Source organism: Ascaphus truei, chromosome 2 (assembly GCF_040206685.1).
Source record: "Ascaphus truei isolate aAscTru1 chromosome 2, aAscTru1.hap1, whole genome shotgun sequence".
In the NCBI taxonomy this organism is placed as follows: Eukaryota; Metazoa; Chordata; class Amphibia; order Anura; family Ascaphidae; genus Ascaphus; species Ascaphus truei.
The window spans coordinates 377,367,129-377,378,584 of record NC_134484.1 but is presented as its reverse complement, the minus strand read 5'-3'; the positions used below and the strand labels follow the sequence as shown (position 1 = coordinate 377,378,584).

Sequence of the window (11,456 nt, the reverse complement as noted above, 5' to 3'; positions counted from 1 at the left end):
ATTGTCCCCAGAGCCACGGGGAAAAAAGCAAATTGTGTGGCTCCAGAGAAGGTAAAAGCATGGCAACCTGTGGGGAGCCCACACTTCCGTACCAGACCTCCTGCTGCGTTGATCCCTGTGATTATCCCTGTGCCGCAGTTGCGTTCCCATGGCTTTCCTCGCCAGTGGGGACAGCAAGGCTGTCTCTACATATGTAACTCTAAAAGATAAGGTGCTTAATGCCATAGTTAGATGGAATTTGGGTGGGTCTTGCTAGAATTACGTCTGATATTCTTCACACAGAGAGCTGACCCCGGGATTTGAACTGGGTTCCCCCACTTTAAATCTTACTCAAAGATACTACTTGGGGCCCCTACAAACTTACATTTTTTACTATTTTTACAGAAAAGGGGGTTGGAGAACTCTCTGTATGATGCTAAACACTGGCATGACATCGAACTCCAGAATTTGGGCTCAGTGGTCACCAAGCTGGAAGCAGAACTGGAAGAAATCAAAGGGGAAAGTGAACAGCATCAGCAGGACAGAGAGAGCCTGTTAGTCCACAAGCTGCGAATGGAGAAGGACATAGCAGCATACCACTCTATCCTGGATGGGGAGGAAAACAGGTAACCTGCCAAGAACACGGAGTGCTTTCCCACCCAGTTTTGCTAATATGTAGAATGCCAACATTTCACATTGCATAACTGAGAGATTGCGTCTTTATTGGCAGCTACGCAGACACAGACACCCAGCCGAACTTCACTGCCAATCATTTTGACTCTACTTCTTATCCTGTAGCAATCACTTAATTTAACCACGCGCTCTCTTCTTCAGTATTGGCAGCTTTAATATGCCTCACATAAGCATGACTACAGCCATTTAGTCAGGATGAGGAAGTTAAGCAGCTACTCGCATTAAATATTTTATAGTTATTTTATATTGATATATTTACCCCACTAGATGTCTCATAGATCACATATTCTTGTAGCTACGTATTTCCTATCTATAGAGATGGGCGAACTTACAGAAATTATATTAGTGGTCTCTCTTTCCAACTTTCACAAAAATTTGAAAAATTGCGAAAAATTGGATTCAATTGTAAAACCGAAAATTTCTAGTGCAAGTTGAATGGTGTTTTCAAACTTCTGTAATTTCGTGAAAGTTCAAAAATGCACAACAACTTTGCAGCAAATTCAAACTGTGGCAAAGAGTTCGCCTCTGCCTTTGTTATCTGTGGATCAGTCATGTGTCAACCATAATAAAAATCACACATGTATGTTGTAGTACACATGTTTTTAAGAGCACCTGGGCTCCTTAATTAGACTTTACAGCCTGAATATGGAGACTGGGATCGGGAGAAGATAGTGAAGAAGTCATATAACTAAGTTCTAATAAAACATCTGCAGTGGACTTTTTATTTGTTTAGTTATGTGGACCAATACAAAAAACACCACCGTTAAAGAATACTAGTTCAGTAGATCAACAGCGCTACCTAAATTCTCTTCTCCAATATGGAAGCATTTTCATTATTTACCCAGTGAATAAATGACACAGTAAAAGCCCATCATTGAACATGCTTTCTTGTTCTGATGGTTACATTTATCAGGTTTTAATTGTTTCCCAAATAATCATACACCATATAAAAAAAAGACAAGTACGAGTCAGAAGGGAAAAAAGAGCTAACTGGTTTTCTGACACTTTCCATATCATTAGGGAAATATTTTGAACCCCTATTTACCTGGCTCAAAAAGAGTACTACATCGAGGTCTCTTATATACAGTGGTGCTCAGTGTCTCTAATTACTGTACCTTCTGAGGGTGCTGGCATTAAGGCTGGTTGAGCATGTATGCTAAATGGTTGTAATGAAGGATGCCAGGAACTTTATTAGTACAAACAAGAGCTTTGATTATGCTCCACATATAAGGACATATTCTCTTTAGACAATGAGTGTAAAATAATAAAGATGCATTTGATATTCTTCTCTGGTAGCTCTCACCACTATCCTATCCTAAATGCATAGTCACATTAAATGGCTGGTTTAGCAGGCTGGCATGAAAACTCTGAATCTTCCCCTAAATCAGGAATCTTTACTTCTATATTTTTTTTTTATCTATAATCGATATTCTAAACAACATAATTATTTGATTATGACAGTATTATGATTGCTCAGTTTACCACAACATAGAGTAGTGACCAGTGTATGGGTTATAGCTTGTGTGCACATACTTCCAATATTATTCTGATATGATGCCCCAATTGTTATGCCACTTGTTACCTGTAGAACTATCCAAGGTTCTTTCCTTTTTCTTGCAGATGATCTTTCAATGAGTGGTCCACAGAAGATGGTGCTGATGTTCAGTATAAAGGATGATTGAATCACAACAAATGTTCTACTGGATGATTCAGTGCTACATTTCCTGTCATCAAAGCAAGCCTTGTTTTATTGTGTTTGCGTGCAATTCAGTTTAGGTAGGCTGCAGATTGAACAACTTTAATTTAACCCTCTCACAAGTTTGGCATGCTATGTTCCCATTATACAATACTGTTAAAATGAAAAACAATTCTAATAAATAACCTTTGGATGACATTCTGGATATATGATTTTCAGGAACATCTTGTGCTCATTTTACTTTGATACTGGTTTATTTACTGTCTTGTGGACAACTGAAACTAAAATAAAGCATCTCACAGAATCTTCTTAAATATGTGTTATTTTTTTTTCAAATTGCTATAACCTCTTTGTTCTTAAGTTTTCCAAATTTGTTGGAGCCAAATAGGTGCTTTCTAATTCCAGCAGTGTCTTATTGCCATTCTATCAAATGTAACAGCTAAAAAGATGTGGTATGCCAGAGTAGTCCACTCCATTACACACATCTGGAGTGATGAAGAGGAAATTGTGGCAAGAATGGAGGTCAGGCAATATAAGACAAAGAAGTAGTGACAGATATAGGCCAGAGAGGGGTGACAAAGTACTGTAGAACTGAGAAGAAAAATGTTACATCAACAATATGCAGCTCCCTGTTAGGGACTACTAAGGGTTAAGGGCCTAAAGGATTAACTCTATGTGCTTAGAAAGTGTAATGCCCCTCTCCCATCACGTGGTACAGGGTGACTAGGTAGAAACCTAGCCATGCCCACCTTCTAGGTGGTGTCTAGCCTGTCACCTGGTACAAACCACTCCCCCTGTAGGTATGGTGATGAATGATATCACTAGCAAATCTATATAATGGAGGTAGAAGATTCTAGATTCAGGTCCCAGGATGAGACACAGGTGGGGATCTCACTGTATATAGTGTCAATCATGTTTATATGTAGAGCTATGTGTTTAAGGATGTCTTAAGGAAGGCTTCTAGTCATAGCCCATAGCAATGGTCCGAGGTTATTTGTTTGCCCTGAAAGAGGAGGATACATGGTACTCCAGGGGGGAATCCTTTTAAATAAAGGGTTCTGGAGCACCGCAGGATTGGCCCATACTGACCAGTTGTAAATGTGTGGCCCTGCTGTCTTGGGATAAGGAGGGTACTACTCAGAGCGACGGGATAGGCATCCTTGATGCTAGCTCTACCCTGAATCCTGGTGTAAAGGAGGCAAATCCAAATGCAGGGACAGCTAATACCATGCAGACCCAGTGCTAAAGGTACCTAGTCCTGAACCTCCCTAGGATAGTGGTGAGAGCTACCAGACAAGACTATCAAATGCATCTTTATTATTTTACACTCATTGTCTAAAGAGAATATGTCCTTATATGTGGAGCATAATCAAAGCTCTTGTTTGTACCAATAAAGTTCCTGGCATCCTTCATTACAACCATTTAGCATACATGCCCAACCAGCCTTAATGCCAGCACCCTCAGAAGGTACAGTAATTAGAGACACTGAGCACCACTGTATATAAGAGACCTCGATGTAGTACTCTTTTTGAGCCAGGTAAATAGGGGTTCAAAATATTTCCCTAATGATATGGAAAGTGTCAGAAAACCAGTTAGCTCTTTTTTCCCTTCTGACTCGTACTTGTCTTTTTTTTTTATATGGTGTATGATTATTTGGGAAATAATTAAAACCTGATAAATGTAACCATCAGAACAAGAAAGCATGTTCAATGATGGGCTTTTACTGTGTCATTTATTCACTGGGTAAATAATGAAAATGCTTCCATATTGGAGAAGAGAATTTAGGTAGCGCTGTTGATCTACTGAACTAGTATTCTTTAACGGTGGTGTTTTTTGTATTGGTCCACATAACTAAACAAATAAAAAGTCCACTGCAGATGTTTTATTAGAACTTAGTTATATGACTTCTTCACTATCTTCTCCCGATCCCAGTCTCCATATTCAGGCTGTAAAGTCTAATTAAGGAGCCCAGGTGCTCTTAAAAACATGTGTACTACAACATACAACATACTAATCAACAGATAACAAAGGCAGAGGCGAATTCTTCGCCACAGTTCGAATTTGCTGCAAAGGTGTTGTGCATTTTTGAACGTTCACAAATTTACAGAAGTTTGAAAACACTATTCAACTTGCACTAGAAATTTTCGGTTTTACAATGGAATCCAATTTTTTGCAATGTTTCAAACTTTTGTGAAAGTTGGAAAGAGAGACCACTAATTGAATTTCTGAAAGTTCGTCCATCTCTATAGATAGGAAATACGTAGCTACAAGAATTTGTGATCTATGGGACATCTAGTGGGGTTAATATATCAATATAAAATAACTGTGATATGGGGCAACTTGAAGTTTTGTAGGTTATTGATTAAGGGGCTGCACTGCTACATATGCCATTGGGCACTAGATTTAGCCAAATCAGATCCAAGTCATGGAATCCCATTATAAATGACACCCAAAAAAATGAAATATATATTCATGGCAATGTAACGTATTTTCAGTCCTTGATTTTAACAGATATCCCTGAAGTGAGGTTTATTTATTATTTTGAGGGAGGGGAAATAAATCATAAAGCCCTTGGATCTTTCTGGATGGAGCAAAACAAAAATATATAAACCTCGATTTGAGCAAGTTGTCAATTATCAGTAATTAATGTGAGTAAGAACATTTAATTGCCTTGTAAGAGCAGTGGGTTGAGTGGCTTACTAAATGTGGTGGCCCTATGTCTGATTTAATACATTTATGAACCCTTTGGGTGCCCCAGGATGTAGTCACTACATCTTGCGGAGAGGCACTGCGGAGGTCCCATGACGTAATGACTATGTCATGCAAAATGAAGGGTTTGTGTGCCATTTAGATCACATCCTGCATTCCCACGGAGCGCAGGACATGATCTGCCCAATGGCGAAACAGAGAATTCCTCCTCTTCCGTTTCCTGCAAAATGGCCCTCAATGACACTCAGGCACCACTGCACCTCTGGTACTCAAAGGGTTATTCAGTGGGGCAAAACTCTTTGCACTATATTTGTGAAATATTTAAGCAAAAGTAGGAGGCACACAGGAAACCAAGTGTAGTCAAATCAGCTTACTCTGTGTTTATTCTCAAAACATTCTTAGAGCAGACACATCCATAAAGTAATGTTTCAGGGCCCTGAGCCCTTTCATCAGACCTATGCACCCATTACCTAACAGTGACTATTCACAAAACACCCTAAGCAATTAACACTCACCCAAAGTCCCACCACCTGCGGTCCTTGTAACAGTATGCAAATCGCCTGGAAGCAGATTAGAGTCTAGAGACCAGTTTTGAATACAGGTAACAAAATAAGCTTCAATCTTATACAATATTCACATCTATAATACGGTGTGGTGCATACCTGCTGGCTCACAGTAGATCGGAGTCTCCCGCGTTGTTGTAGGGGAGAACAGAACAGGCTTCTGGGGTAGTAACTGATTCGTACTCACGGTGACAGCGCCTCCATCTCTGCAGGCCCCAGGGATGTGGAGGCAATTCCTGCATGAGAACTTACTTCCTCACCCCCCTGATAGATTGCAGTCTCAGACAGGAAGGTATATTGGAACAGGAACACTCTTTATTGTACACACTGCAGATGGTCAGCATACACAGCTCACACAGTGGTTACAGCAGTTCTTGGGGTTTCACTCTCACGATGTACCCTGGACCTACACTGCGGGTACAGGGCCCACACAGCAGTCCTTGCTCTTCCCTTACTCCCTATTAGAGCCAGGGGTATGTCTCACTCCTAACTCCCCAAGGGGAGAAGGGAGTAAGTGCACAGCCAATCCGCACTTCTGGGTGAGAACCTGTCTCAAGGGTAGAGACAACTGACTAACTTTGGTAGTGCAGCCCCTTAAGTACAGGAAAAGCAGGAACAAGGTTTGAGTCCCTGATTGGACACACAGGCCTAGTCGCACCACCTCCACTGTGACTCACTGAAGCTGCTGGGGGTGGGGAAACCCCAGGATTAGTCCTGGCAGCCTGCTCTTACCAGGGCTTACTGCCAGGAGAAGGGCAGACTGGTAGTCAGAAACCAGTCCTGGCTACACTAATAAAGAAAGCGATTACTTATTCCATATAACAAGAGTCATTCACAGTCATCCAATATCAATATATCACAGAATGTGTGCCTTTTCAATTTCAGGAGCTTCTTGGAATCAATCCAGATATGCATACAGGAAGGCAGTCAGCACCGGGGTTTGTAGCTGTAAATTAAAATCCTGGTGCTACATATAGTTGTATGTAAAGATTATAATACAAAAAGTATTTTTTTAAATCAAGACAAAAAGGTAAAGATATATATATATATATATATATATATATATATATATATATATATATCTTTACCTTTTTGTCTTGATATATATATATACAGAACAAAAATCAGCGCTAGATAGACCAAATGTGAATGGAAAGAGTGATAATTAAATGATAACAAATAGTAATAATGTTCTATGACAAAATACTATAACAGTAGGAACAGATAAAATTACCTAGCTGAAATGTAACCTAGAAAAAAGAGTGTGCTACATACATATAAGTAGGCATATAGTGAATGAAATAATGGATACTTAATGAAAGTCAACAAGATGGTGTATTAGTCCTTGGGATGTTCGCTGCTTCTTGTAGGATAACCTGCATCCACATTAATCTGTTAAAAAAGAAAAGAGAGAAGAGAGTGCCCCATAGTGCAATTCTGTTAAAAGTTTAATGCCAAACTTAAAAGATCATTGAATGCACTCACAAACGAAAATGGATAATTCAGCAATATAGAGAAATGAGTCTCTGGTGGTTACTCCTCTCGGGTAGATGCCAGTCCCCAAAGATGTGTAGTCGAAGGATTCCCAGTTGTAACCAGCACAGCACAGAACAGGATGAGCAGAGAAAATACCAGCTGCCAGATCGTATGCCTGTGAATACACTCTTCTGGTATACCCGAGAGAAGTAACCACCAGAGACTCATTTCTCTATATTGCTGAATTATCCATTTTCGTTTGTGAGTGTGCATTCAATGATCTTTTAAGTTTGGCATTAAACTTTTAACAGAATTGCACTATGGGGCACGCGCTTCTCTCTTTTCTTTTTATATATATATATATATATATATATATATATATATATATATATATAGTATATATATATATATATATAATAAAAAATAAATAGATGATACCGTTCTGTGGCTAACGAAATGCTTTTATTTGTGCGAGCTTTCGAGATACACTGATCTCTTCTTCCGGAAGAAGAGATCAGTGTATCTCGAAAGCTCGCACAAATAAAAGCATTTCGTTAGCCACAGAACGGTATCATCTATTTATTTTTTGATTATTGAAGCTCGGCTAACACGGTACTGATACCTCTACATGTATATATATATATATATATATATATATATATATATATATATATATATATATATATATATATATATATATAAAATATGCCTACCACAATAGCTGGGATAAAAGGATTCAGCACAAGGAATAGTGGCATAGAGATTTTATTATGGGGTATAGGGACCATATTCCAGATAGGTGAACCTGGGGAACCCCTAGCAGTTGTCGGTAGGAAAGTGTAGAGGTTGGATGGTATACCTATTCCATTTCTCCAACGCGCACCCACAGAAAATAGGGTAGCCCTCATTATAAAGAAAAGACCAATCCCAAAAACCAATGGAGTTGGACTGCTTTCCTGTATGGGGATGAGAAAAATATTCTCCCCCAATAATACGATTACATTTGAAAAAGCTCCTGCATGGATAGGCCCAACAGATGGTGTCGATACAAAGGTTGGTTCTGAAACTTTCAGTGAGTCGGCCTTTACAATGTTATCCCTGATGTTTCTAGGTCTCTAATGTGCAAAGAGAGGGTGATCACAAAACAGATGTCCTATTGAGGGGTCCTTCTGTAGTACAGTAAATACCATTTTTTAAAATATTTGTGCTGTAGAAAGAGGAAAGTGGAGAAGCTTTCTAAAATAAATCCACAAATCATTTTAAAGTGACATTGTAAGAATGTAAATAAAAAAAGTAATGGTGCTCTGGGTGGGAGGGGGGAAAGAAAGCAACAACTCTGTGCTTCCACTAGGGATCATACTTTTCTGAGCACAGAATACTGAAGTGATTTTAGTGTTGCAGTGATTGCTGCTGAGTTCTTTAAAAAAAATCTAAATAATGTATTCAAATCTATTTTGGCACTCACAGGAATTGTGTGGGGTGGTTGAGTATAGGAAATCGTTTTTGTCTTCATCTCTATTTGGGAGATAAATGTATTTCAGTGACTCACCGTGCATGTCTATTTGTGGGTGGCTGTGCATGTATGCATCTGACTGTCTGTGTGTCACACTGTGTGCGTGTCTGCTAAAATGTCTTAATATTATAATGGCTGGAAAAAAAAACGTCACCCTATTCAACAGAATATGAAGAGAAAAGCAAAGCTGCATAACTAATATTAAATATACTAGAAAGAAGACATTCAGGTCAAAGCAGAGGGCTAAAATCCTATTATCCCATGTTTTTGTGTAAGGATTCTGACCGATCCGTGTCGGTTTTGCTGCAGTTCGGGTTTTACAGGTTGCCTGCCCTTTTTAGTCAGTGCGGCCATTTTGTTTACTGGCAGCCTGCTATATAAGGCTGCAGCTTCTAGAGCAAGGTTCTACGTTTCGCAGCTCCTGTTGGTCTTCGCTGTCACGCCTTCCCCTTTTGCCTGTTTGGATTCCTCTGTTGCTGACCCCAGACCGTGACCCCGACCTCGCTGTTTTCTACCTGCCCTGACCTTTTGCCTGTCTCCCTGACTCTGCACCACTGCCGCCAGCCCTGACCCCTGCCTGCTTACCGACTTCGGATACTCTTACAGGACTCTGTCCCTGGCCTCTGGTCGGTTATTCTGCAAGACGAGCATCATCACACTTTGGCCATTATTGAAGAGCACGTTAAAGGGGAAGCAGAATGTGGCAGGATGTCCATTCTTAACTGTCCAGGGCAGTCATTTTAGGTGTAGTAAGAGATGTTACACAGGGATAAATATTTATACATTCCCCACACCTAGACTTGAGGAGCCTTGTATCTAAATGCTGCATGAATATATCCTGCATCTAACCTGCTTTCACCTCTTTGTTCACAAGTGAAGCAAATATATATAAAAACAGACAGCCAAAATGGTAGTTGTTGTCTTTGGGTTGATCCATACACCTCACTGTCTGCCTCACCAGGAATGTCTAGACAATGATTGTCGACCTTTATTGCAAGGGGACACATCTGGCTTGTTTTTGGAATGCAAGTGACATCCTTTCTCTCTTGCATCATGCTTCTTTATGTCAGCACTATTTTAATGAATCATTTTCAATTTAATTTGGTTCTTTTTTTAATTAAAATGCACATCTCACTTTTTCATTTCCTCATGTTTAAAAAAAATAATAATTTAAAATAGAGATGTGCAAACCGTTTGCAACAGTTCGGGAAAAAGAAGGTGTGGAACGACGCTAACTGTGAGCCGGTTTTAAAAAAAGGAATGTGAAAACGGCAAAATTGTACAATTTTCGTGTCATTTCAGCACATTCTGAGCAGAAACGTTTGTTTTGATGCACTGCACCATTTTCTCCTTGCAGCCATGCCAACGGTAAGAAGCTTGTGTGCTGAGTGGTCATTAGCCGAGGCTAATGCCACCTCAATCTTGGCAGAGTTATTGAAGCTCCCCAAATTACAAGCTGCTGCTGAACTAGAGCACAGTAACCTGATACATTGATGTTAAGGCTTACAGTTGCAAGGCGGAAATGTCTCTCATTCTATGAATGCCGCTCCAAAATGACCATCCGTCTACTGAATGCAATGCTACATACCACTTTGTAAACGTTTCTGTTCTCTCCAACTTCCCCACTCCCCTCCTATCCACATTTCTTCACCTCTCCTCCCCTCCACCTATGTCTGTGCCCATACACTGCACCATTATTTATACACCTCTTTCCCAACAACTTCCTTATCCCTCAATAAAAAGCACCCCCACAAATCCTCTATTCACACCCTCGTTCTACTCCTTCGTGCTGCTAGGGATATCTCTCCTAATCCTGAACCCAGACATAAACACACCTGCTCTCACTCCCGCCTTCCTGCCATCTCCTCCGATGCAAATGGTGCTAACCTTCTGATTTAATCCTGACCAACCTTAAAACTTGCCCCACAAATCAAGCATCCCAATAGCCTCTGGCTATTGTCCCAAACCCACAGTCACTCCTACCACCCATTGTGACCAAGCCCTGCCATCAACAGCACTTATTCCCTCACCTGCTGTCTCTGTAAATTGCCCATCAAACCTCTTACATTGTAAACTCTTCAGGGCAGGGATTTCCTCTTATTGTCTGATTTTGCTGCACTTATTTTGTACTCTGTGTACAAAACGCGTAGGTGCGTTCATCTAGTCCCTTTTTTTCACTGTATGTTCAGCTTGTAATAAATGACCCCTTTTGTCAGTTTTGGAGTGGCCTGGCTTTTTTTCCCTCTCTGGATACCGGATGAAGGATTTCCTCAGCTGTGCTTCATCTACACCTACTACCTTCTTGAATCTACCACGGATGGATTGCACGCCAATGATGACAAGAGTGCCCCTGGGGTAACACAGGTAAAGAGCCGCAGTACCTTATCATTTCCTGTTTACCACGGACATTGTCCTTTATATATATTATATAGTATAGCTGGTTGGGTATTTATTATAGTGTACATAGTTGTGGATGTCAGGCCGACTCCACTAGTCACTAATCCCCTCTAGTTTTGTTCTAATACATTGGGGGCACTCCATCGTTATTTGGACTCTCAATTATGGAATCATGATGTTCTTATCTATCGTATATAGAATTGGTTACAATTGTTGAGCACCACAGTTACCACGTTTTTATCGATAAAATAAACGTATATTTATTGGTACCTCCAACAAAACCATTAATTGCCTCCCGCGAATCCGTTACAATATTCTGCTTCCATAACATTGCAAGCAATAAAAACAGCAACATTTCTCTTGTGAATGCAGACATGCCAACTCTCCGCTACAAGTCGTAATTTTTCTCCTTCTACAGAGTTAGCGGGAG

The 11,456-nt window shown here is 40.1% G+C and overlaps 1 protein-coding gene across 1 annotated transcript in view; it reads left to right on the top strand.

The window, feature by feature from the left end:
• The window catches only part of BFSP2 (beaded filament structural protein 2), a 40,119-nt gene extending 37,437 nt beyond the window's left edge, over window positions 1-2,682 (top strand). Inside the window, exons 6-7 of the mRNA XM_075587116.1 lie at window positions 385-605; window positions 2,293-2,682. Of these exons, the coding sequence (XP_075443231.1) occupies window positions 385-605; window positions 2,293-2,296 (225 nt within the window). The 3' untranslated portion in view covers window positions 2,297-2,682. The remainder of the gene's footprint in view (window positions 1-384; window positions 606-2,292) is intronic.
• The last annotated feature ends 8,774 nt before the right edge of the window (window positions 2,683-11,456 follow it).